Source organism: Rhamphochromis longiceps, linkage group LG3 (genome assembly GCF_057381845.1).
Source record: "Rhamphochromis longiceps isolate RC_006_pf linkage group LG3, R_longiceps_female_GT1.1, whole genome shotgun sequence".
In the NCBI taxonomy this organism is placed as follows: Eukaryota; Metazoa; Chordata; class Actinopteri; order Cichliformes; family Cichlidae; genus Rhamphochromis; species Rhamphochromis longiceps.
The window spans coordinates 20,224,571-20,251,778 of NC_140559.1; the positions used below are offsets into that span (position 1 = coordinate 20,224,571).

General features: G+C 45.7%; 4 protein-coding genes across 5 annotated transcripts in view; 1 reads left to right on the top strand and 3 right to left on the bottom strand.

The window, feature by feature from the left end:
• The window catches only part of LOC146673332 (uncharacterized), a 193,268-nt gene extending 191,573 nt beyond the window's left edge, over positions 1-1,695 (bottom strand). Inside the window, exons 1-3 of the mRNA XM_085402039.1 lie at positions 1,149-1,695; positions 946-1,062; positions 639-731 (exon numbers count right to left, since the gene is read on the bottom strand). Coding sequence (XP_085258165.1) covers positions 639-731; positions 946-1,062; positions 1,149-1,356 — 418 coding nt within the window. The 5' untranslated portion in view covers positions 1,357-1,695. The remainder of the gene's footprint in view (positions 1-638; positions 732-945; positions 1,063-1,148) is intronic.
• The window catches only part of LOC146673334 (coxsackievirus and adenovirus receptor homolog), a 189,769-nt gene that overhangs the window by 122,225 nt on the left and 40,336 nt on the right, over positions 1-27,208 (bottom strand). The window lies entirely within an intron of this gene.
• Positions 11,182-27,024, bottom strand: LOC146673342 (ICOS ligand-like). Of its 2 annotated transcripts, XM_085402046.1 has the most exons (4): positions 26,913-27,007; positions 26,587-26,694; positions 16,681-17,019; positions 11,182-12,949 (listed from the first exon to the last, which is right to left on the bottom strand). In XM_085402046.1, exons 2-4 carry the CDS (start codon positions 26,642-26,644, stop codon positions 12,864-12,866), a joined length of 483 nt encoding a protein of 160 aa, XP_085258172.1. In that variant the 5' UTR covers positions 26,645-26,694; positions 26,913-27,007; the 3' UTR covers positions 11,182-12,863. The 2 variants fall into 2 exon arrangements, with proteins under 2 accessions (XP_085258172.1, XP_085258171.1); XM_085402045.1 differs by having other exon boundaries at positions 26,587-27,024.
• On the top strand, positions 18,686-23,500 carry LOC146673343 (uncharacterized). Its single transcript, XM_085402648.1, has 3 exons — positions 18,686-19,871; positions 22,674-23,075; positions 23,411-23,500. Exons 1-3 carry the CDS (start codon positions 18,750-18,752, stop codon positions 23,498-23,500), a joined length of 1,614 nt encoding a protein of 537 aa, XP_085258774.1. The 5' UTR covers positions 18,686-18,749.

The following is a 27,208-nucleotide window of genomic DNA, read 5'->3' on the forward strand; positions in this document are numbered from 1 at the left end:
TATGCTAGGCTTCACCTCAGCTAATTGGGGTCCTTGAACTGGATCTCTACACAGTGTTTGTTCTGTTGGTGCCCTTGGGAGCATTTATAATGTCATTATATGACAAATAATACGTCTGATGTGCGGTATGATGTGTGGTTTGGAGATGGTGGTACTAACAAAAAGACAGATGGCCAAGCTGGAGGTGTTAGAATTTTTGAGTTTTGTTGAGAGAACTAACGTTGAAGCTTCAAAATGTCAGGCCCAAAAACCTGCGGGTGATGCCATAGTTAATCTGTCTACTGCATATAGTCTATTAAATTAACATGAACGCATAATAATGGAAAATAAAACAAAAAAAAAAAGGTGACCCACATTAGCATGGTAAGGAGTAGCTGAAACTTTCCATTCCATGCAATAACGTGACTGGTCACTTATTTCCTGTTTAAGCTGCTGATAGGCTCTTTGGAAGAAAGCCCTCTGTGTTCACCTACATAGGTATTCACTTTCTGGCTGAACCTATAATTTATGTTTATTTATTTATTTTATTTTTATTTTTTGATTACGTAATTCTAAATGTCCACAATTGTATTAAGTGTTCTAATTTTATGAACCACAACCCAGCCCCCAACCACAAATCTTAATAAAAGAAAATTTACCTCTTTTTGATTTGACTGGTTTTTGCTGACGATTTGATAAAATGACCTCAGTGTAGGTGACTTGGTTTTCTTGGACTTCTTCAGGATTTTCAGCTGAAAAAAACAACATTTAACCCGAAATTAGTTAGGGGTAAATGAAGGGAATAAGAAATAGAAAAAAGAACATGTGTTTTCATTACTGTGTAACAGCTAAAAGGAGTTACTTCCATTGGGAGTGAGAGTCAATATAAAAACATCTAATCACAATAGCTGTGTAGCTTATTCAGCAGAACTTTATTTATGTAAAATCCAGAAGTCTAGGTCTCACCTTCAGGTTTCCTATGAGCACGCCATCTCAGCAGCAGAACCAGTAACACCAGTAGAACCACAACACAGACTGATCCAACAGACAACAGCACAGTGAGAACAGATGTGGTGTGTTTGTCTAAAATAAAGCAAACACAGTCATTAAGTTGTCGTCACATTGTGAATGTTGAAAGCTGCAGAAACACAGACAGGTGAGTGTGTCACCTGTGACAGTGATCCAGCTGGATGGAGACTCTCCATGACCGCTGATGTCACACTTGTAGAGGCCTTCATCAGACCTGGAAACATGCTGGATGGTCATGTGACCTGTAGGCTGCTTCCTGATGAGGGAGCCATCTTTATAGAAAGCAGCTGGGAGGTTGGAGGGAGTGGTCTTTGCTTTACAGAGCAGAGTGACGTCATCTCCCTCCATCACAGGGAGGACAGGACTCTGCAGGATCACTGATCCACCTCAACACAGAGACAAACTACAGCATTTCATCCATTTACACACAGCTTCATCAACACTAACTCCACACACTCAGCTTACCAGTGACTGTCAGGTTAACCATGTTACTGATGGGACCCTCTCTGGACTCACACCAGTAAACTCCACTGTCCCATGGGAAAACAGTGATGTCACAGGAAGAACCAGACCATCTTCCCCACCCATCTCCACACTGAGTGATCTTATTATTGGTCCTCAGAGTCCATCCAGCAGAGCTGTCGTCCTCCTCACAGCTCAGAGACACAGAGTCTCTTTCAAAGAACTGAGAGCTGCTGGGACTCACAGTCAGACGAGCTGTGAGGGTTAAAATGAAAAACTGATGATCTGTTAGACTTTAGATTCTGAAACATGAACCCAATCAGGTCATATCAGTGAGCATTTCTCAGGTTTAAACTGTGACAGAAGAAGGTTACTGACCTTGGTTTGTTGTGCAGCTCAGCAGTGAGATCAGAACTGAAGAGAAATGACACTCAGGTTGATTTGAGGTGAACATAAAGAACAACTCCACACAAACAGCTGACAAAAACACAAACTCATCTCTCTTTGATATATCTGCTCACTTTCTGTTCGATATCAGGAATAGGTTAAAATAAAGTTCAGACTGACAAAAGAGTGTTAATATAGAGCTACATTGTATCCCAGCTGCCACTGTGGGAGAGTTAATGTGGACTGGTCAGCAGTTTCACATCCTGCTTGTATAGAATCACCATTTAACCTCAAACATTTTCCGCCACATTTTCTGAAGGAACTTCTTTATTACTGAAATAAAATTAAACAAAACTCTTGATTCTCCTCTCCACCAGTCTGAAGTTTTCATCTAGAAAGCTGCTCTTACAGTGATCATATTTTTATGTACACTGTGTATACTCAGAGTGTAGTCAAACTATCCACTGCATTTCAATAACACAGTAGTCATGTGTCCACTGTGCAGCTGTGTTGATATAATAAGTGAATGATTTGATCTTTTCACTGCCTGCTGTGTTTCCTCGACTCCTGAGCAAAGATAAAGAGTCAGTTCAGACCTGCAGTTGGTCCTCGTGGTGTTTGAACTTGAATTCAGCCTGATTTGTTTTTCATGTCTTCTCCTCCATCATCAGTTATCAGGAGAGCAGACAGTCAAAGTACAAGAATTCAAACAAACACAGAGATTCTACTTACAGAGCAGACACAGCACAGATGTTTCCTTCATCGTCCTTCTCACTCATTTGAGCTTTTTTTCATTTCTGTCACTGACACCAAGTAAAGCCCGCCCTCTTCCTCTGAGCACCAGCTTTCTATTGGTTCAGAGTGGTGGGGACCTGAAGTTTTACTTAGTATAAAGAAAAAAATTACTCTGCAGTATCATTCACGTCTTAAGACTGGAACACTATGATTCACATTTTACATTAACACCATCCTCACACATGTTTATATATGGACACTAGAGCAATGTTCCCTCTAAGCTGCGCACGTGCGCAATTGCGCACTGCTGGCACGGTCTCTGCGCACAGTTGCGCACAAAAAAAAAATCTAACCTGAATTGAAATTAAAATTAAAACTTTAACAGTTCTGTTTTGCAGTGTTAGTCAGTAAGTGACTGGCTGCTCCTGTATGGGATTAGAACGATGCCACCTTATCCCATAGTGCAGCCAATAATGCGATTCACATTCGTATATACGCATCTAATCGACGTCGTTGACAGGCTATGACAGCGTCCTTATGTGCCGACACCGGTGTTTTAGCTAGCAAAGCAGCGTTGCTGATGTGGAGCGAAGCCAACGTGTACATTGGAGATGTGAGCAGGACAGACGGAACAATTGACGGAAAAAGTGTGAACTTTATGCCAGTTTTGATTTTGTGTTGATAGGCCACGTAAAACCAGAGTTGTTATACAAAATATCTGCAACGTTTGGTTTTCTTCCTGAATACTGTCGTTGTTTATATTTACTGCGGGAAGAAACGTTCTATAAGAAAAAAGTCTCGAAAGCGCTCTGCAAAAACAAAACCAAAAACACCCCCACCCTTTCCTATTGGTCAAAAAAAGTACCATGTCGACCAATCAAAAAAGGATATGGCAAGTTGTAAAGAAACGGGGGGAAGTTTTAGGAGTGACGGCGGTGTTTTGAGATGTGAGAGATTTGCGACGTGTAGTTAGTGTGTAGTGTAGTCAATAGTTTTGTTGTGTGTCAGAACAATGAGGCGACTGCTGAATGTTACAGCTGTTAAAGGAGTGATACATCTCCTGTTGTCAGGCCTGCAGGTATCAGGCTGCTGTTCTCCTTTATCTCATAATGGACAGAAATATTTTTTGGAGTGGCACAAATAATTTGTGTGGCATCAAATTTGATGCAGAACAGCTGATTGTTCTGTAAATAGTTTGAAATGTTTATTTAAAAACACCTTGGCTGCATTTAAAAAAAATAGCTGCAAAAAACTTTGTTTGCCAAACTGAGTTACTTTTTTGGAGAAGTAACTATATAATTAATTGCCCAACATTGGTCATTATATGCTGTATTTTGCAGACAGAGAGTTACAGGACTCTCTCCGAGACCACAGACTCATAATACAAGTCAGAGCTTTGTAAGAAAAAAAAAAGTTGTGTTTTCAAAATTGGAGTTCAAGTTATTTTTACTTCCAATAGTGTTAACGTACTACACAGGTCATGAACAAGATTTTTTTTACATTTTTATTGTAAGTGGGCTAAAGCAGTTAATTAAAAGTAGTCTAAATGCTGTAATTTGATTATCTTAATAAACCATGTAACTTGGATGGATTCAGTGCGGCGTGACCACAGTGCACACGTCTGATGTCGCTCAAAGTGGTCCAAGTTTGTATTTCTGTGAGGTGTTATAATATACTTAATACATGAATGATAATAATAAGACCTTTTATACTTTTTAGGAACTGTATAACAAACACTTTAAAGAGGAGAAAAAAAACACAGTTTTACTTAAAAAAAAAAAAACAACAACCAATTTTCAGATTCAGTTCACATCTCGTGGAAAATTAATCAAATACAAACTATCTCACGTCATCTCAGTTTTCCAATATATAAAACACAGCAGCCTCTGATAGACCAGATCTTCCAGATCATCTGTCACTGAGGGATAGCTCAGTAGGTAAAGTGGTTGCCCCATGATCGGAAGGTTAGGGGTTAGAATCCCCTGAACGGCTACCCCGAGGTACCCTTGAGCAAGGTACCATCCCCACCCACTGCTCCCCGGGCACTGGTGGCTGCTTCACTGAGTGAATGGGTTAAATGCAGAGAAGAATTTCCCCACGGGGATTAATAAAAGTGTACATCATTATTATTATTATTATTATTTTAAAAAAAAAGAAAAACTTGAATATGTCTTCATCAGCTATGTCGGCAGGTTCAATTTCAAGATGACCCAGTTTTACTCCTGTAAATACAGATATGTTCACTGTGATGGGTCCATCACCAGGGCCCTATTTCAGGAAGCCGGTTTAGAAAACTCAGAGTGAAAAACGATACGCAGGGTTGAGTAACCCCGAACTGTCCAACTCGGAATATTCGGTTTCAGAAAGGCTGATAACAATTAGTTCAGTCAACGCGGAGTTGCTTTAACCCCAAGTTAAGCGCGCGCACGAGGATACATAAAGCCCTGATTAGTGGAGCACAGATTAAGCGAGTCACCATGGAGACGGAGGGAAAGAAGGCGCGGTCAATGTATTTTACAGCGCTTGAGGCCGAAATTCTGATGGCAGCATATGCCGATAACATGCAAATTTTGCAGAAAAAAGTAACACAGCCACAGCTGCAAAAGACAGGGAGCATGCATGGCAAAACATAGCCGACAGAGTCAATGCGTGAGTGTTAATTTAAACATTGATCGAGGGATTTCCACCCATTTAACACGTTATTTTATCATATGTTATTTTATTTGTTATTTTATACATTTTATTTTGTGACGTGATGTGAGCGCAGGTGCAACCCAACAGGCCCCCAACGTTCCTGGCAGCAAGTAAAAATGAAATATAAAAATATAGTCCAAACAGGTAAGGTGTAATTGTATTATGAGCCATAGTGCTTGGTCTGTTTGTCCCATGTAAATCAATTGCAGTTAGAGGCTACATTAATTTTCTTTCTGTAAGCACTTATTGAAATTATCTGAGCACATTACAAGTACATATTTGCTTACTCTGTATGCTCAAATGTGACCCGTTATAGCCAACAGAAAAAAAGCGGAGGCCTGAAAAACAGGTGGGGGTCCTCCACCACCACCACTCACAGAGGCTGAGCAGTTGGCCCCCAGCCAAAACAGTGGGCGCCCTGTGGCCGAAGGCATCTCTGCGGGGACATCCTCTGAGTCAATAACCCCGCAAGACACAAGTGCCTACATAGGGGGTAAATTCAAAATAATACATGATGTGCATACATCCTTTCTTCACAGTCACCTTTGCAGTGCGACACATTCATCTGATAAACTCTTTACCATAATGAATGTTTTTGTAGTGAAGTTATTTTCCGACTGATTTTGCCTTCCCTCAGTCTTGGTTGTCTTTGAGAGCATAATGACAATGAAGTGTAAGGTGATTGGTATGTTTGTTAATTGCCATTTGGTCCCTTGTAAGTTATGAGTGACCTGTATAAACCTCATATTCTATCAGTTGATGGTGATGGTGTACTGCATCTGGTGCAGCCTCCTGTTGAGCCAGACCAACATGCAGTTGTGAGTACTCTTAATACTCCACAGATTATATGAGTTTACAGTAGAACAGCAATGTTGTTTATTTCTTTACTACAGGAAAATAATGAAGAAACATTGACAGCTGTTACAGAGGAGGAAGCAACAGAGACACTTTATGAGGTTTACATCTTACAATGGAAAATATAACAATTGAATAAAATGTGGTACTATAATAAAACCATGGACTTTCTATGTCTCTAACAGAGTGATGATGGAAATGAAGAGGAAGAGGGTCCAGCCACTTCTCCAACAAACCTTTCCTCAGTAAGATGTTCAGCACTGATTTACAACCAACCTAAGTAGGCATGTACTATGAATGTCAATGCTATTTTCTGTGTTTCAATAGCTCCCTGTAAAGCAGCTGTACAAGACCTATTTGATCAAGAAAATAAAAAAATGCGACTTGGAAATGGAACACTTCAAGTAGCAAATCCAAAAGACCAAGATTGAGATTTTACTGCTGGAACATCAGTTGATGGTGGGTGAAGTGGTCAGAGATGGACGAATTATTTCAGTGTTTGAACAACATAATAATATACGTATTAATACTTTGTGTACAGGAAATACAGGCGACCAATAAAGCCAGTTGAACAAAAAAATCTGTTTATTCTTCTTTCAACATGTTGAGGTGATGGGTCAAAAGAAATGATTGTGACATATGGTGTCTCTGACTGCGCTTCCATCTTGTATGTCCGTGGGAGGGTCAGGATGTTCATGGTTTGGATCACTGCTGATGTTTGGTTCAGAAGGACAGTGTTCTCCTCTAATTGTGGCAATGTTGTGAAGAATCACACATGCCACAATAATGTCACATGCCCTTTCTGGGGTGACCCTGAGTCTTTGCAGGCACTGGAACCGGGCCTTAAGCATTCCGATAGTCATTTCAATTCTGGCTCTTGTCCTGCAATGAGCCAGATTATATCGCTGCTGTGGGCCCGGTTCAGGGTCAGGGTAAGGGGTAAGCAAATAGGGTAAACATGGATACCAAGCAAGTAGCCAGTGAACTCTCCTAAGACAGAAGGATACACTTCAGTTCAAATGTCCCTGAAGCAATTGGTCTTTATATATTTTAAAGTATTTTCAACTCACCATGTCCAAATTTTGTGCTCAGTGTACATTCACGGAATATTTGTGAGTCATGGACAGAGCCTGGCCACTTGGCTTCCACATTTGTGATAATGTTGGCAGCATCACATATGATCTTCACAGTGCAGAGAACACAAATTAGCATCCATTACTATAATGAAATAATTTGTTAGTTTGAAATGCTACAGGGAACTATGTACCTGTACATTAATGCTGTGGAAAGACTTCCTGTTCACATAGTCTCCTTCATTTATTAAAGGAGCAATGATTGGAATGTGAGTGCCATCTATACAGCCAATCACGCCTGGGAACCCTGAAAATAAATGTAAAATTTAAGTAGTAGTCCAAGCATCACCACATCATAAATTAAGTTTTGGTCATCCTGATACCTGCAATTTTGTGGCATCCCTCTTTGATAAATCTTGTGGGTCTATGACCGAGGAACACCACAAACGAGTACAGGAGACGTTTCAGTGCAACTGTAACATTCCTGACTGCCCGACAGACGGTAGCCTTGGAAACGTGCTCCGCGTCATCAATATTATACAGAAAGCTCCCGTTTGCAAAAAACCGAAGTGCAATACAAATAATATGTAATGAACTGAGAGCATGTCCACGATGTGTCGCATGCGTAATATATGGCCTGAGGAGGTTATTCAAATAACTTATAGATTGTGCTGAAGAACAGTAACGTTCGCACAGAAAATCATCAGGAAATGATAAAATGTCCAAACGCGCTCTGATCACTCTCTCCCGGCGGTGAGCTCTGCGGAGGATTTGGGCTTCACGATCTACTGGCTCTTCAAAGAAGTGGCACGCCATGTCCGACACTTCCTACTGTCAGGTTTCCGACAAAGGGGCGGAGACAGTCAGGGTTAGTTGTAGTAAACCTGCTAGGGGGCAGGTTAGCTTCACGGCGTGTGTCGTCATAGTGACTCACTGAGGCTTCATCTGAACTCGCTTTGTGAAACCGAAAACCCAGAGTTTTCGTTAACTCAGGGTATACTTACTCAGAGTTTGCACTAAACCAGCTTCCTGAAACAGGGCCCAGGAAAGGATAATGTTTCTTTTTCTTTCACCTTTCTGATTTCACTGAATCTTTTCCCAAGTGCAGTTTACATTACTATGATTGCATATTGCAAATGCTCACATTTTATGTGATTGCTTGCTCTGAGCTCTCTTGGGAAGGGACAAGAGAGAATGTATCTTTCTGTAGTCTCAAAAGTGATTTTGTGCTTGAGCACCAAAACATCCTGAGGACCGAAACAAACCAAACACAAGGAGCCAGAAACAAAAAAAAGTGCAAACAAGGGAGCCCGGAAAGCAACATAACAAAACACAGGCTCACGACAGGCGCAGGCAGCCAGGAGAAACAGTTCACACAAAGTTCAGGGGGCCGGCCCGGAGGCTGACAGCACGATAGTCCAAACCCGGGCAGTTCAGGGGGGCGGCCCGGAGGCTGACGGCCCAAGAGCCCAGAAAACAGTTCAGGGGGCCGGGCAGGCAGGAGACACCGGCGGCGACGGAGTAGGTCAGGAGGCCGTCCATGATGGCAACGACGTCCAGTCATCGGCCACACAGGACGTGCAGGACGAGCAGGCCGGACAGGACATGCAGAAACATTGAGACCTCAGGAGCAGACGAAGCTGAACACTCGGAGGCTGGACCAGGCGGAGCTGCAGAGGCTGGGGCTGGACCAGGCGGAGCTGCAGACTCGGAGGCCGGACCAGGCGGTGGAGCCGGTGGTGGCTGAACGGCCTTGCCAGAACCATCAGCAGACACTGGGACGTGCTGGCTGGGTCCTCCCGGACCCCCAGCTGAGGAGGCAAGAGGCTGAACGGGCCCCTCGGACCCTCCAGCGGAGACGGGTGGCTGAACGGGCCCCTCGGACCCTCGAGTGGGAAAAGACAGCTGAAGCGGTTCCTCGGACCCTCCAGCGGGAACAGACGGCTGAAGTGGTTCTCCAGAACCCCCCAGCAGGAACAACAGGTGGCAGAACAGAAGAGTGAGGAGAGGAGCGATGGTGGCGTCGTTTCCTTCTGAATGAGGGAACTGAAAGTGGCGGAGAAACGGAGACCTCTTCATCGTCCGACCACATCGCTGCCAGAAAAAACGCAGGCGAACGAGATCCCGGCTGGTGCGGGGAGGGAGAGGAAGTCCGCGGCAATGTTGAGACAGGTGGAAAGAGTGTGTTGTCCTGGGGCAGCGGTGGGGAAGATGTAGTGAGTGAGAGAGCAAGTTCACCAGCCTTGACTTGCTCTCTCCAGGCAGCAATGGTGCCGTCCAACTTAGTGTCCTTAGCAAACTGAGAAAGCTGAGGGTTATGGCGAATGATGGCATCTCAGCCCGACAGCCATACTCCGTAAATCCTGTGACTGGGCAATGCGGTCAAGCAGACTCACCATCTGCATCATCTCGCCGTTGAACTCCGAGGAAAAGGAATCTGCAGGGTCCATGTTCTGGTCGCGATCCTCTGTTAAGTGACGGCTATGTGCAAACAGGAATAGGACCCAAGATGCAGACTCCAGAGACAAACTTAAACCAAAACAGCTTTAATATTGAACTCAAATATAACATAACTGGAAAAAAGTCAAAATAAACTAACACCGGCAGACTGACAAAACACACAGCAAAATAAACGGTAGATCGCAACACGGACGCAGAGAAACACAGGGCTTAAATACACAGAGGGAGCAATCAGGGAATGAGTAACAGGAGGAAAACACAGCTGGGACAAATCAGAACTGACGAGACCAAAGAAGCCTAAACTGAACACATTGAGATAAGACAGAGACCTTCAAAGTAAAACAGGAAACACATAACACAGACTGAACAAAGACACAGACTCACATGCAGGCACTACAGAGGGAACAGAGACGTGGGACCAGGGCAGACACAAACACTGACTGGACACGGGGATATAGGAACTAAGGATACACAGAGACGCGAACTAGGCAAGGGGATGCAGGTGATAGGGGAGACAGAGCAACTAAAGAAGACAGAACTCAAAGAAACCAAAGACTAGAAAGTATAAATAACATAATAAACTCAAAACCCCTGGGTCAACGACCCAGGCATCCTAACAGTTATGGTGATGCGATGGTCATCTTATATCTACCACGAAGTGCAGCTTTTCAAGCCACTCTGAGGTTTCCAGTTGGGATAGGGGAAGTTTTCACATGTTTCACACTCGCAGCAAATTGTTTTAGCCCCTCTCCCTTTGACAGCCACCAGACTTTGTCTTGCAGCAAGAGATTTGATGTGAGAATAGGTGCACTGATAATTTTATGAATTGTTTATGTTTTTATGTATTCTCCATCGGTGAATGGATGTTGTGTCTTACTATCTCATGGGCTACCAGAAAACTAGCAGCAATAATTGCATTTCTATTGAACAAGGTCTAAAAAAAGCATTTGGTCTGCTTAGCAGCTCCAGTCTCTCTTTTTGTGTTTGTCTCCAGCTTGGTGCTTTTCAGCAAACTTGGAAACGTCTTGCGACACTGCAATGAAAAAAATGTTATTAAACATCGGGCAGGCCAGCGTAATAAGTGGTGAAAGCAAATGAATCAGTCCAAACAGAGAATTACACACCAGTTTCCCCCTAGAGTTTTGTTCTTCGGATTAATCCACGGTTAGCTTGCTGGAGCTCTCTCATTACTGGCAGGGAAAACACGGGAGAGCGAGAGGTGTGGTAGACGGGGTGGATATTTTTGTTTTATTAATACATTTAATAAAACTGGGTATAGAATAAATAAATATAAAAATACTTTGTTTAAAATTGTCTTAGTTATATATTTTTTTTACCCCGAAAGATTCCGGCAGCCACAGCTAGAAGACGGCAGGTTACCGACCTCTGAGCTAAAACAACACTCTAAATAGATACCAACCCTGCCCTAATCACCAGAAACGGAGAAAAAAAAAAAGAAGAAAGCTTTAACAGTTCTTTATTAGCAAAATATGACTTCTTATAAAAACATACAATTACAGATAAAAAAAAAAAGTTTATTCATATTTGAATGTAAAAAGCAAAAAATACAACTCGAATTCCAGAGAAGTAATTTAATAATTAATTAATTTAATTTGAACAAAATGAAAACTAAGACTTTCAAAAAGCATGAGCCAATATTTCATTCACAACAGAACATGAATAACACTCTGATTGTGTTGGACACTTTTGTTTATGTAAGATTGTATTGTATTATATTGCATTGTGTTGTACATAAGATTGTTGTATTTCATCCATTGGGTATCCTTGTTGGTCTTCAGACAACAATTCTGATGGCTAAAGAACCAAATGGGACAGGCAAAAAAAAAAATGTTGTATTTCTATCTTTTTATCTCGAGGGCTGGGGGCTGTGGGAGCATTGCAATTTGAAATTCCTGTGTGTGCTCTGAGCATATGGTTTTTGCCAATAAAAGCTGACTTCGATAACATGAATGTTTAAACTGAGATTTTATACTTTCAGGCACTAAATGAGCTCATTTCAAATCAGATGCTTGCTCCAGGTCTCAGAGTAGTTGAAACAGGGGCCTGTTTGTGTAGCATCTCCTCTTCTTTTCAAACCAGTGTGAAGATGTCTGAGCATTGAAGCTATGACTTTCTGGAGTTTTGGTTTGGAAATTCAGTCCAATTCTTGCCTGATATAGGTTTTCATCTGCCGAAGAGTTTGTGCATTTAATTAATTATGCGTCTGTAATGTTCTCTATAGGTGAAAGATTGGCAAATACAAACGGCCTTCCCTGAACTAGACATCATCTGAAGGGTAGTAGATGGTAAATGGTAAATGGCCTGTATTTATATAGCGCTTTTCTAGTCCCTAATGACCCCAAAGCACTTTACATATCCAGTCATCCACCCATTCACGCACACATTCACACACTGGTGATGGCAGCTACATTGTAGCCACAGCCACCCTGGGGCACACTGACAGAGGCGAGGCTGCCGAACACTGGCGCCACCGGGCCCTCTGACCACCGCCAGTAGGCAACGGGTGAAGTGTCTTGCCCAAGGACACAACGACCGAGACTGTCCAAGCCTGGGCTCGAACCGGCAACCTTCCGATTACAAGGCGAACATTTCTAATGTTAATTACGTTCTGTTGCTCTAAATCCTTTATAGCAATTTTAGCATTCATAGTTGTAAAACTTCTCAGTTTAAACATTTCTTATGTTAATTACGTTCTGTTGTGAATAAGTTATTGGCTCATATCAAGTGAAAGTCTTAGCTTTCATGTTGTTCAAATTTATGAAACGTCACAACTTTTCTGGAATTCAGGTTGTATAAAGAACAACAAATTGGAGGCTGAGAGGAACGGAAAACCTACAAGCTACTATACTATTAGGATAATGATTTTGTATCATACAGTGAATTCATTGATTGATTTACAAAGTTCCTTCTTATTGTAAACAAATCCTATGGAAACTGAAGATGAACAAACATTGTAGTTCACAGAGTCTCTGACAGACAGCACAGAGACTGACACAGTCTGAACAGGTTTGATGATAGTCGGAGAAATTTGACATCAAAGCAACTCTGGACGTGTTCGATGTTCATCATCAATTCATGGGTCAGAGTTCAGATGGAAAAAGTTCTGAGAGGTTTCAAAGCTGTTGTGGTTCAGCAGGAGGCTGGTACGGATCCTGTCGCTGTTATTCTCTAAAATGCAAAAGCAAAAGCAACAACAAAAAGCAGACCTAAAACTAGCACACTGCCTTTCAGTCCAACAGATCCTCCTCGCTGACCTGCAGGTGAGAAACAGGTGTGAGATGTTAGCTGTCAGGTAGATCAGTGTTTCCCAAACTTTTGGAGACACGGCGCATATTTCAAATTAGAAAAATCACACGGCACACCACCAAACAAAAATGTCACGAAAAGCATGTTGATAATTCTTTCCCTGCATAGCAGAAGTGGCTTGATTTGTCCCCAGGATACCTTTTCTTTTGTTTAAATTGCTTTCTTCTGACCACATCTCTAGCTAGGGCCTTCATCTGTATTGGGATTTTTTCCAGGATCCAGGTAAGATTGACAAATTTTTCTTTTCAAATATTTATTGCTTTTATGTGCTGCATTGTCACACTCACAGCATGACAATTATGTAATTTCCTCTGTCTTCTGTTTTACTGGCAGTTGGCGACACATTTAATCAGAGCAGGTTGCATTGCCCTCTAGTGGAAGATAATGTAATTGTTCTGCCAGTCACGCCATTTGCTTAGAGTACCAACCAGGTGGAACCAGATCATCTTCCACGACAAACCTGTGTGCCGCAGCACAGTGGTTGGGAAACACTGAGGTAGGTGATGAGTGAAGAACAGAACAGAATCCATTTGCTCTTCAAACTGCTGTCAGACATTATCTACTGCACTCTGATCACATCACTCAGACCAGCTGCTTTCTACAAAGTCTCATCAACAACATCTTTAGAAACAAACATCAACAACCAGGGCCCTGTTTCAGGAAGCCGGTTTAGTGGAAAAACTGAGTAAGTATACCCTGAGTTAACGAAAACTCTGGGTTTTCGGTTTCACAAAGCGAGTTCAGCTGCAGCCTGAGTGAGTCACTATGACGACACACTCCGTGAAGCTAACCTGCCCCCTAGCAGGTTTACTACAACTAACCCTGACTGTCTCCGCCCCTTTGTCGGAAACCTGACAGTAGGAAGTGTCGGACATGGCGTGCCACTTCTTTGAAGAGCCAGTAGATCGTGAAGCCCAAATTCTCCGCAGAGCTCTCCGCCGGGAGAGAGTGATCAGAGCGCGTTTGGACATTTTATCATTTCCTGATGATTGTCTGTGCGAACGTTACCGTTTCTCAGCACAATCTATAATTTATTTGGATAACATCCTCAGGCCATATATTACGCATGTGACACATCGCGGACATGCTCTCAGTTCATTACATATTATTTGTATTGCACTTCGGTTTCTTGCAAACGGGAGCTTTCTGTATAATATTGGTGACGCTGAGCACGTTTCCAAGGCTACCGTCTGTCAGGCAGTCAGGAATGTTACAGTTGCACTGAAACGTCTCCTGTACTCGTCTGTGGTGTTCCCCGGTCACAGACCCACAAGATTTATCAAAGAGGGATGCCACAAAATTGCAGTTATCAGGATGAACAAAACTTAATTTATGATGTGGTGATACTTGAACTACTACTTAAATTTTACATTTATTCTCACGGTTCCCAGGCGTGATTGGCTGTATAGATGGCACTCACATTCCAATCATTGCTCCTTCAGTAAATGAAGGAGACTATGTGAACAGGAAGTCTTTCCACAGCATTAATGTACAGGTACATAGTTCCCTGTAGCATGTCAAACTAACAAATTATTTCATTATAGTAATGGATGCTAATTTGTGTTCTCTGCACTGTGAAGATCATATGTGATGCTGCCAACATTATCACAAATGTGGAAGCCAAGTGGCCAGGCTCTGTCCATGACTCACAAATATTCCGTGAATGTACACTGAGCACAAAATTTGGACATGGTGAGTTGAGAATACTTTAAAATATATAAAGACCAATTGCTTCAGGGACATTTGAACTGAAGTGTATCCTTCTGTCTTAGGAGAGTTCACTGGCTACTTGCTTGGTGATAGGGGGTATCCATGTTTACCCTATTTGCTTACCCCTTACCCTGACCCTGAACCGGGCCCACAGCAGCGATATAATCTGGCTAATTGCAGGACAAGAGCCAGAATTGAAATGACTATCGGAATGCTTAAGGCCCGGTTCCAGTGCCTGCAAAGACTCAGGGTCACCCCAGAAAGGGCATGTGACATTATTGTGGCATGTGTGATTCTTCACAACATTGCCACAATTAGAGGAGAACACTGTCCTTCTGAACCAAACATCAGCAGTGATCCAAACCATGAACATCCTGACCCTCCCACGGACATACAAGATGGAAGCGCAGTCAGAGACACCATATGTCACAATCATTTCTTTTGACCCATCACCTCAACATGTTGAAAGAAGAATAAACAGATTTTTTGTTCAACTGGCTTTATTGGTCGCCTGTATTTCCTGTACACAAAGTATTAAAAGATGTAAACCTCATAAAGTGTCTCTGTTGCTTCCTCCTCTGTAACAGCTGTCAATGTTTCTTCATTATTTTCCTGTAGTAAAGAAATAAACAACATTGCTGTTCTACTGTAAACTCATATAATCTGTGGAGTATTACTCACAACTGCATGTTGGTCTGGCTCAACAGGAGGCTGCACCAGATGCAGTACACCATCACCATCAACTGATAGAATATGAGGTTTATACAGGTCACTTATAACTTACAAGGGACCAAATGGCAATTAACAAACATACCAAGCACCTTACACTTCATTGTCATTATGCTCTCAAAGACAACCAAGACTGAGGGAAGGCAAAATCAGTCGGAAAATAACTTCACTACAAAAACATTCATTATGGTAAAGAGTTTATCAAATGAATGTGTCGCACTGCAAAGGTGACTGTGAAGAAAGGATGTATGCACATCATGTATTATTTTGAATTTACCCCTTATGTAGGCACTTGTGTCTTGCGGGGTTATTGCCTCAGAGGATGTCCCCGCAGAGATGCCTTCGGCCACAGGGCGCCCACTATTTTGGCTGAGGGCCAACTGCTCAGCCTCTGTGAGTGGTGGTGGTGGAGGACCCCCACCTGTTTTTCGGGCCTCCGCTTTTTTTCTGTTGGCTATAACGGGCCACATTTGAGCATACAGAGTAAGCAAATATGTACTTGTAATGTGCTCAGATAATTTCAATAAGTGCTTACAGAAAGAAAATTAATGTAGCCTCTAACTGCAATTGATTTACATGGGACAAACAGACCAAGCACTATGGCTCATAATACAATTACACCTTACCTGTTTGGACTATATTTTTATATTTCATTTTTACTTGCTGCCAGGCACGTTTGGGGCCTGTTGGGTTGCACCTGCGCTCACATCACATCACAAAATAAAATGTATAAAATAACATATGATAAAATAACGTGTTAAATGGGTGGAAATCCCTCGATCAATGTTTATATTAACACTCACGCATTGACTCTGTCGGCTATGTTTTGCCATGCATGCTCCCTTTCTTTTGCAGCTGTGGCTGTGTTACTTTTTTCTGCAAAATTTGCATGTTATCGGCATATGCTGCCATCAGAATTTCGGCCTCAAGCGCTGTAAAATACATTGACCGCGCCTTCTTTCCCTCCGTCTCCATGGTGACTCGCTTAATCTGTGCTCCACTAATCAGGGCTTTATGTATCCTCGTCCGCGCGCTTCACTTGGGGTTAAAGCAACTCCGCGTTGACTGAACTAATTGTTATCAGCCTTTCTGAAACGGAATATTCCGAGTTGGACAGTTCGGGGTTACTCAACCGTGAGTGTCGTTTTTCACTCTGAGTTTTCCAAACCGGCTTCCTGAAACAGGGCCCAGGAAGCAGCTTCACCTCTGATCACACACACACTCAACTCTACTCACTCACCTGGAGGAACGACACTCAGGGTGATGTTTGTGATGGACTGCAAGGAGCGTGTTTCTTCCAGGAAGACTTGACACTCGTATGTTCCAGTGTCATTAATCGTCACATTCTTCAGAATCAAAGACACGTTTCCATCCTTCATCTTTCTGTCCTGCAGATCCACCCGGTTCTTAAAAGATTGATGCTGGTTGTCTGGATCAATGTTTCCATCCCGAAATAAAAGAACATATTTTGGTTGCAGGTCAGGTCGGTGCCACTCTACAGTTAGGATCTTGCTGTTGTTTCGAGCTCGACATGGCAGAGTGACATTCTGTCCAGACTCAGCTGTGATGGTTTTCTGGTCTGTCAGAGGAAACAATACAAAGCAGAGAGGTTATAGGTCAAAGTACAAATGTTCACTGTGCGCCGGTTTATGTACAGGTGTTTATGTACAAACATAAACACCTGCTCACAGTGTAATTTGTGAAACAAAATAAATACAACAGTCAGAGAATGAAAAATTCAGGAACCAAATCTCTTCTGAAGCCTCTTAGTGTATTTCTGATTTACTCACACTGTCAATATAATGTTTTATAGAAAAATTACAAACTATTTTAACATTCCTTTCTCTTAGCGCTCTGACTTTAATATTTAGCATGAAAAAAAATCCCAAAATACACAAAATGCTGTCAAAACAAACAAACAACAAAAATAGTAGATCTCTAAGCTTTGATAGCAGACTTTTCTGATTTCTTGTGCAGCATCATACAGTGTGTTCTTGTGTTTGTCTACATCTACAAATCTCCACACAGGAAAGGAAGTGACCCTGACTCAGTTCTGCATAATCAGTTTCAAAGCCACTAAACTATGCACGTCATTTTTTCAAAGACCCCTCCACAGCAAAGCTTTTTTTTTTTTTTTTCTTATATTTTTAGTTTATTCATTTTTTTGTATTACAGAGACAGTAACAAAGGCATATGTGTAAGGGAACAGGAAAAGGGAAATAAATAATTAATATGAGCTAAAATAAGATAATTGTCTGCTTGACTTTCCATTACTTTACATTTTTTTTTTTTTTTTTTTTCGCCTGTCCCATTTGGTTCTTTAGCCATCAGAATTGTTGTCTGAAGACCAACAAGGATACCCAATGGATTTACTTTGCCAAATGGATCATCGTGGCATTGCCGTATTGGTCCATTTGGTCGATCTTTGTTTTTATTATTTATTATATTTTATTTTCAGATTTTACAGACGGGACAGACATGAGTGAGGGACAGGAAAGGAAGAAAGAAAGAGGAAGGAAAGGAAAAACAGAAGGGGAGAGGGACAGTGAGAAAGGGGGGGGAGAAAAAAAAAATCTCCTGGATCACCTGTTGAGAGAAAAATAGAAAACAAGCAAAAAAAACAAAGCAACATACTAAACACAACACCATCGCATTAATCTAGCTAAGTGTAAACAGCAGTAAATACTAAATATTCAATGTTGTTGTGCAGCACGCAGGACAGCAAAGCTTTCTGACTGCAGGAGACCCAAAGTCTAATTAACTTTCAACTGCAGCTTTGGCAAATGACATCAGTGAGACGCCTGACCTCTTTCTGCTTAATTTAACCATGTTTGTTACTGTTTGGAATTTGCCTTCGATGAGCCTACAGAAAAGTGTTCCCAGTCTCTGCAAATATGTTCCTATACAATGCTACCAAATCCCAAGTGCACAATGATTGACGTGGATGACACTGTGCAGTGGATGAATGCAGATTGTTTGACAAATGGGTCCAAAGGTGAAACAGCAGATTTCACAGAGAAACATTTCATTGTTTTAAACACCGGTTTCACTTCAGCTATTTGTATGTGTGGCGGAGGCGTGGCCCCGGGCGCAGCTGCAGGGGAGGAGTGCAGCAGAAGGCTCAACAGGGCGGCGCTGCGAGGCCGGTAAGAACAGCTGATGGTGTTTATGTACTGATGATGGTCTCCCTCCGCTGTGTTTATAGTGAGACGGGGAGGGGCGGCCAGAGGAGAGATCAGCTGGGCTCGTGAGCTGTCAGACTGTACGACTGAGTCAGCTGTCAAAACTCAACACTCAAAGCTTCAATAAATGTGGAAGTTGGCAGTACATACCTGTGTGTGCGTGTGTCTGTGCCTGGTGTATTCCACAAGTGGTGCCGAAACCCAGGAAAGTGCCGGTGGGGAAATGTCCGACCCACAGGCCGCGCCACCCGCCCAGCCTCTGCAATTCTTGGCGCAGATGCTGGCGGAGATGGCGACGATGAGCCGGGATCAGGCGGCCGACCAGCGTGCCCACCTGGCCGCGCTGCAGGAGCAGACGGACCGACAGACGCAAATTCTGGAACGGCTGGTCGGGGCCGCTGCCACGCCGAAGCCCTCGCCACTGTCGGTGGCGGTGCCCCGGATGGGGGACGGGGACGACCCACAAATTTTTTTGGAGACCTTCCGTGCCACGGCGGAGGCTTGCCAATGGCCGCGGGAGGAGTGGGCTCCGCGGCTGCTCCCCCTGCTGTCTGGGGAGGCACAAACAGCGGCCCTGAGTCTGCCTCCGGCGTCGAGGAGCAGCTTCCCGGACGTGAGCCGGGCGGTGGTGGACAGGCTGGGGCTCACCGCCGAAGACCATCGCCGGCGGTTCCGGGCCTGTCGGCTGGCTACAACGGACCGACCATTCGCCTGGGCCCGGCAGCTGCGCGACGCGGCGGTGCGCTGGCTGCAACCGGGGGCATCGGAGGGCGAGACGAAGCTGGTGGACAAGGTGGTGCTGGAGCAGTTCACGGAGGGGTTGCCAGCGGAGACGGCGAGATGGGTCCGGTGCCACCGGCCCGCAAGCTTGGAGGTAGCGGTGACGCTGGCGGAGGACCACCTTGCCGCTGGAGCAGGGGAACCCGGGGACGCCGGACGGAGGCCGAACAAACAGGCCCCAGTGCCGGCCCCGAGGCGCCGTGTGCCGGCACCAGGGCAGGCCGAGCGGCTGCCGGCGCTGAGCCCCACTAACCCTTTCGCGGCGTTGGTGCCGTCCAGGGGAGCCGAGCCAAGTGGAGCCGCCCCCGAGCCACGGAGAGCAGCACAGACGCCGGGGCCGGAGTGTTGGAAGTGCGGGCAGCCGGGGCACCTGAGGAGGGATTGTCCGCTTATGGAAGTGGGGCAGGTGTTCCGCGTTGCTGGCGCCCCAGCACCCTCCCCCGGTCCAGGAGGGACATACAGTATTCCGGTAAGGACTCGAGGGGGTATACGCCAGGCGTTGGTGGACACGGGCTGCACGCAGACCCTCGTACACCAAAGCTTGGTTCGCCCCGGGGCATTGCTGGAGGCAGAATGGGTGGAGGTGAGGTGTGTGCATGGTGACGTTCACAGGTATCCCATAGTGCCGCTGTTATTAAGGTATAAGGGCAAAATGCATAGAGTAACGGCGGCGGTTAGCCCGCGCCTGTCGCACCCCCTGATTCTGGGTACCAATTGGCCGGGGTTTCATCAGCTACTGGGGCAGTACGCGGGGGTGCGATCACGACCGGAAGCGGGGTGTAGCGTGTGCGCGGCATTCAGCGGTGACGCGGGGTCGTCCGACACCGACTCCGGGGGGGAGGAGCCGGCGGGTCCCTCACGGGACGTCCCGCCGGCCCCGGAAGTGTCCCCCATGGGTGATTTCCCACTGGAGCAGTCTCGTGACGGCACCCTACGCTCAGCCTTTGACCAAGTGATGGCTATTGATGGTCACGTGGTGCGCCCTGAGGCCGCGCAGACCTACCCGCGTTTCGTCTTATTAAACGACCGGTTATATCGAGTGAGTCGTGACACTCAGACCGAGGAAACACACACCCAGTTGTTGGTGCCGCAGGGCCGCCGGGAAACTCTTTTCCAGGCGGCCCACTATAACCCCATGGCAGGGCATATGGGCTACGAGAAAACTCTGGAGCGAATAACGGCCCGATTTTATTGGCCGGGCATCCGAGCGGATGTGCGCCGCTGGTGCGCGTCCTGCCCGGACTGCCAACTTGTTAACCAGCCGGCCATACCGAAGGCGCCGCTGCGCCCTCTCCCCCTCATTGAGGTCCCGTTTGAGCGCATCGGCATGGACCTCATCGGGCCGTTTCACCGGAGTGCACGCGGCTACCGCTTTGTGTTAGTCCTGGTGGATTACGCAACGCGGTACCCGGAAGCAGTTCCGCTGCGCACCATCTCTGCAAAGAGTGTGGCGCAGGCACTGTTTCAGGTCATCTCCCGAGTCGGAATCCCGAAAGAGATACTGACTGACCAGGGCACGTCGTTTATGTCTCGTACACTGCGGGAACTGTACGAATTACTGGGGATTAAATCTATTCGGACCAGCGTCTACCACCCTCAGACTGACGGGCTGGTGGAGCGGCTGAATAAGACTTTAAAGTCCATGATTCGGAAGTTCATTAACGAGGATGAACGCAATTGGGATCACTGGCTAGACCCTCTGTTATTCGCAGTGCGGGAGGTGCCCCAGGCCTCCACGGGATTTTCTCCCTTTGAACTGCTGTTCGGCAGGAGGCCACGTGGGGTGCTCGACCTGATTAAAGAAAACTGGGAGGACGGTCCGAGCCCCGCCAAAAATGAGATTCAGTACGTGTTGGACCTGAGAGCAAAACTCCACACTTTGGGGAGGTTGTCACGGGAGAATTTGCTCCAGGCTCAGCAGCGTCAGCAACGCCTGTATGACAGAGGGGCTAGGCTCAGGCAATTCTCACCGGGAGATAAAGTGCTTGTGTTACTCCCTACTTCCAGCTCGAAGTTGCTCGCCAAGTGGCAAGGACCCTTTGTGGTCACACGGCGAGTCGGGGACGTGGACTATGAGGTCGCTCGGTCGGACAGGGGAGGAGCCACGCAGATTTATCACCTCAATCTCCTCAAACTGTGGCGAGAGGTTGAAACCGCTTCTCTGGTGAGCCTGGTGAAGGAGAGAGATGAGTTGGGGCCTGAGGTGCCAAATTCTATCATTCCCGCCTCCCTCCCTTGTGATGACCATCTCACACAGGCCCAGAGAGCGGATGTTGTCGCGTTGCAACAGCGTTTTGCGGACGTGTTCTCCCCCCTGCCCGGCCGGACGTCCCTCATCGAGCACCATTTCGTGACGCAGCCTGGCGTGACGGTGCGTTCACGGCCCTACAGGCTCCCGGAGCACAAGCGAAAAATTGTGCAGAGGGAATTGGCGGAAATGCTGAGGATGGGAGTAATAGAAGAGTCGCACAGCGCCTGGTGTAGCCCCATCGTTCTGGTGGCGAAGAAGGATGGGTCTATACGGTTCTGTGTCGACTATCGCAGGGTGAACGAAGTGTCACGCTTTGATGCCTACCCCATGCCTCGGGTCGACGAGCTCCTGGACCGGTTAGGCACGGCCCGCTTTTTCACGACACTGGACTTAACCAAGGGCTATTGGCAGATTCCCTTGTCTGCCGAGGCCAGGGAGAAAACGGCCTTCTCCACTCCGTACGGTTTGTACCAGTTCGTGACACTTCCGTTCGGCCTGTTCGGGGCCCCGGCCACTTTCCAGCGTCTCATGGACCGGGTACTGCGTCCGCACGCAGCGTATGCTGCCGCCTACCTGGATGACGTGATCATCCACAGCGACACCTGGGCGGAGCATGTGCTGCGGGTGGCCGCGGTCCTGGAGTCCCTGAGGGGGGCGGGGCTCACGGCCAATCCGAAGAAGTGCGCGGTTGGACGGAGGGAGGTGCAGTATCTGGGGTACCACCTGGGGGGCGGGCAGGTGCGTCCACAGGTGGAGAAGACGGCGGCTATCGCATCCTGCCCGCGCCCCAGGACGAAAAAGGAGGTGAGACGGTTCTTGGGGTTGGCGGGTTACTATCGTCGCTTTGTGCCGGGGTTTGCGCAGCTAACCAGCCCCCTGACCGATCTCACTCGAAAGGGTGCCCCGGATCTGGTCCAGTGGACGGGGCCGTGCCAGGCGGCGTTTGTGCAGGTGAAAAAGGCTCTCTGTGGGGAGCCGCTGCTTCACACTCCTAACTTTTCCCTCCCTTTTGTTCTGCAGACTGACGCCTCGGACAGAGGGCTGGGAGCCGTTTTGTCCCAGCAGGTGAGGGGGGCTGACCGCCCTGTCCTATACATCAGCCGGAAGCTAGCGGAGCGCGAGCGCCGGTACAGCACCGTGGAGAAGGAGTGCCTGGCCATCCGGTGGGCGGTCGGCTCCCTGCGCTATTACCTCCTGGGACGCTCATTCACCCTCTGTTCGGACCACGCCCCGCTGCAGTGGCTCCACCGCATGAAGGATGCCAACGCCCGGATCACCCGGTGGTATCTGGCGTTGCAGCCCTTTAAGTTCAAGGTGATCCATAGGCCGGGGGCGCAGATGGCGGTGGCCGATTTCCTCTCTCGCTCGCGGGGGGGAGTTGGCTCGGCCGGACGGCTCCCCGGCCTCGAACGGGCGGTGGGGGTGTGTGGCGGAGGCGTGGCCCCGGGCGCAGCTGCAGGGGAGGAGTGCAGCAGAAGGCTCAACAGGGCGGCGCTGCGAGGCCGGTAAGAACAGCTGATGGTGTTTATGTACTGATGATGGTCTCCCTCCGCTGTGTTTATAGTGAGACGGGGAGGGGCGGCCAGAGGAGAGATCAGCTGGGCTCGTGAGCTGTCAGACTGTACGACTGAGTCAGCTGTCAAAACTCAACACTCAAAGCTTCAATAAATGTGGAAGTTGGCAGTACATACCTGTGTGTGCGTGTGTCTGTGCCTGGTGTATTCCACAGTATGTTATAAGTTTACCTTTATCTGCAGCTCAATGAAGACCAACAACAGCACAAGCATGAGTGGCCCACGGGCAAACTGTACCACATATATATCTATGTCTATCTAGATATCTCGTAACAATATATCTCTTCCAATTAATATTGTACAAAAGATTGAATAACTGACATCAGTGTCTACTGTCGGTCTACTGTTTACTATCATAGTATGTGCGTGGATGTATGCATACATGTAGCCTACATATACACATATATAGTTTAGAACTTTGACAGGTTATGTTTTATCCTAAACATAACCTGTCAACCCTGATTATGTCATAGTCAGGGTTCACCAGCCATATATATATATATATATATATATATATATATACACACACACACACACACACACACACACACACACATATGTATGTGAGAGAGAGAGAGAGAGAGATGGCTAGGACCGCCCCTGCAGGTACAGCCGTTGACCAATGGCCGTACAAGGAAACCTGCCCATTCGTTCATTTTTATTACTGGCAACGCTACCAGCCCCTCCCCTACACTTGCTGTGCCTGTGCGCTCGCGGGGCTTTTAACATGGAAGAAGTGTCAAAAAAAAAAAAAAATCAAAATCAACAGTCAAATTAACGACATGTTATCAACATTAAACTGAGATAAAGTGCAGCATAAATGTCACATGTTGCAGTGCAGCAGGCAGCCCTGCACAACACACTTATTTATTTCTGTCCCACCCAGTGGCGGTCCTAGCCTATTTGGCGCCCTGGGCGAACACTCCCTCTGGGAGCCATAATTAAATGTATTGAATTTTAATGATCACTGAGTTTTCATTTGTTTGGTTGCTATGGTGATGTGTAACGGGAGTCACGTGGGTGGTAGCGGTGACATTAAGAGGGCGGTGTCAGTCTGTCTTTCACTCAGTGTTGCCAACTTAGCCACTTTGTCGCTATATTTAGCGAGTTTTCAGACCCCTTAGTGACTTTTTTTTAGAAAAAAAGTTGCTAAAAAAAGACGTGAAAGTGCGTATGGCTTTTACTCTCAACAAGCAGCGGGTGCTGTAACGCAGTCAGTTTTTCTTTTACTCTTATGCTGTTTTGTGGATCACAAGGTTTAAAACTACTTATAAACACACACACAAAGTAACTCCACCAGAGTGCCTATTTCGGGTCACTTTTGCCGGTCCAAGCCCGGGCAAAGGAGCAGGGTTGAAATTGTGACATTAAAAAACAATAATTGCAAAAAGAAATTTAATTTGTAGTTCTAAATAAACTCTAAATACATTTAGGACGTTTTTTACTCACTTTATGTCTCTTCCACAATGTTATTTCTCTCTCCAACAACATAGGTTACAATTAGATTAGCATGACCAATCATGCAAATTAGGCGATGACATCATTTAGCGACTTCTAGCGACTTTTAGGACAACCAATAGCGATTTTCCTTACTGAGGAGTTGGCAACACTGCTTTCACTGGTTTGATTTTGACAGAGAGGAGGGCTGGGTAGCCGTAGTTTTTGTTGACCGCTGCACAACGAGTTTCCCCTTGTTGCATTAGAGCCTGTGATGTTTTAAGAGTTTGAATCGTGAGCCGATCACGTTGCTCTGTAAACTTTTCAAGCACTTTAATAAACAAGCAAGCAATTCCACCTCTCGCATTATTGCGTTAAGTTGACAGCGCGTCAGGCAAATAGGCAGGCTCAGTCCCCGCCCTCTAGCGATTGTGGAAGTCGCTACACTCCTCCTCCTCTTTTTGTCACAGTCTGGCGAGGGCAGACTGTAGGGGTTGACAAAAAGACCCAAAACGCAGACTCCAAGGAACAGAACTTGAAATGTTAACAAAAGGCGAGCCATTTAATATGGCTGGTAGAAAAGGTACAAACAAAGGGCAAGGCAAACTGAAGCAAAATTAACACAAACCTAAACTGGGGAATCTAAACAAACAACAAGAAAAACCTAGACAAGAAACTTGGAGGCGAGGCGAGGCGAGGCGAGGCGAGGCGAGGCATGGCATGGCATGGCATGGCATGGCATGGCATGGCATGGCATGGCATGGCATGGCATGGCATGGCATAGGAAACATGGCGTGGACAACAGACGACCTGACAATCACACACTGAAAACAGAGGACTTAAATACACAGGAGGTGATTAGGGGAAGTGGGAACACATGGAGGAACAGCTGACTGACATGAGCCTAATGACAGGACAAGCGAAGTGAAACTAAATACAATGAACAAAGAACACACGACTCCTTCAAAATAAAACAGGAAACATGAGACAGACATGATAATACAAACTTGATAACATAAGACACGCAGCATGAAACAGGAAGGGTGAGGGGAAGCTTAAATACAGGGGAAGAAAACACAAGGAGTCTAATAACCAAATGAACTTAGATAACCTAATGAACAAAATAAACTCAAACTTAAAACGCTGGGTCAAAAGACCCAGGATCATGACACTTTTCTCTTTTTTTAAACTTTAAAAACGGGTTGTGTGTGAGACTTTAAATCAACAAAATATAAAATATACATTTTAAATTGTTATTGATCCCTTTACCCAGAGTCCTAAAGTGTATATTAATTTTTTTTACTCTTAAATATTTATTGTTCGTTTAGTTGCACTGCTGTAACTGGAGCCTCGTCGTCTCGTCTCTCTATATACTGGACTGCAGCGGAGATGACAATAAAGTTTACTTTCACTTCAGCAGTGAGCAGGCGCACCGAGGGCTCTCGCGCTCACTTTTCGTGTATAGAAAAACATCGGTGCAAATTATAAGTCTGTATCATAATGTCTGGTGTTCGTGTTTGTTGTTTTATTTTGCGAGTTGGTTATTAGATGCTGCTCCAGCCGGTCAGAGAATCCCCCGCCGCCCCGCCCTCTCCTCTCTGCGCGCAAGCAGCAGGCGCACCTCGCAAACGGAGGGCGCCCTTACTCCCAGCAAATTGGCGATAGAAAACCGATGCCATCCCCAATATGCGCTGGCATGATGTCGGGACAGCATGAGTACGAGCAATTTTTTTTTTTTTTTTTTTTTGTGATGCCGCCCCGGGCAACCGCCCGTGTCGCCCGTATCTAAAACCGCTACTGGTCACACCTGCATTACAATAACGGACGTGAACTCCACGAATCAATAGAAAACCCACAGTGATTTCCTTTACTTTTCTCTCCCTTAGTGGGAAATAGTTTGGTTCTAAATTTTTGAATCTCACCTGCAGAGACAAACACGAGGAGGCCCACAGACAGGAAACAGCAGAGAGATGTAGACATTTCCTGTTAGTGCTGATGATCCGACACTTGTCCAAAGGCGCTGGTATTTACTGTAAATGAATGTAAATGAAAAAAAAAAAAAAAAAAGACTGAGCCTCAGTATAAAGCCTGACTAATTAATTAGGTACTGAAAGTTATTTCCCGTGAAAACAAACAACTTCTCTCGCTTATGCGATTGGCGCTTTCAGATGCAGTCTTTGAAAAGGAAGTACGAAATCTGAACTATCGAATCACAACACTAGATCAGCCTCTCGTGACTGATATCTACCTCCAATCAAACTTCCATCCATCAGCCTGCACTATAGTGCAATGCGCAGTAGTGAACCTGTGGGACTGCTATTTTTGCTTGTACTACTGTTTGCGTCTGTGTCTGAGCCGTGCGCCGCCTCCTTCCGTGAACGTGTCGCCGCGGTGTGCATAATGTGCCTACAAAATGCAGGCACAGTGCTGTACTGTTAATGACATCCGAATGAGTTTCCCGTTCTACGGAGCAAACAAAGCCTGTTTTATTGTTTCATTTTTTTCTGGCCTTCTCACTTACTTCTGCTTGAACTTGGTGAACGT

Excerpts from the sequence above, each read along its gene's own strand:
- LOC146673342 (XM_085402045.1), bottom strand. The coding sequence starts at position 26,644 with ATGTCTACATCTCTCTGCTGTTTCCTGTCTGTGGGCCTCCTCGTGTTT. Across the intron at positions 17,020-26,586 it reads CCTCGTGTTTGTCTCTGCAG|ACCAGAAAACCATCACAGCT; the intron begins GTGAGATTCAAA and ends TTCCTCTGACAG. Across the intron at positions 12,950-16,680 it reads CCTGAGTGTCGTTCCTCCAG|GTCAGCGAGGAGGATCTGTT; the intron begins GTGAGTGAGTAG and ends TCTCACCTGCAG.
- LOC146673343 (XM_085402648.1), top strand. The coding sequence starts at position 18,750 with ATGTGGAAGTTGGCAGTACATACCTGTGTGTGCGTGTGTCTGTGCCTG. Across the intron at positions 19,872-22,673 it reads GAGGGACATACAGTATTCCG|ACTGACGCCTCGGACAGAGG; the intron begins GTAAGGACTCGA and ends TTTGTTCTGCAG. Across the intron at positions 23,076-23,410 it reads GCCTCGAACGGGCGGTGGGG|CTCAATGAAGACCAACAACA; the intron begins GTGTGTGGCGGA and ends CTTTATCTGCAG.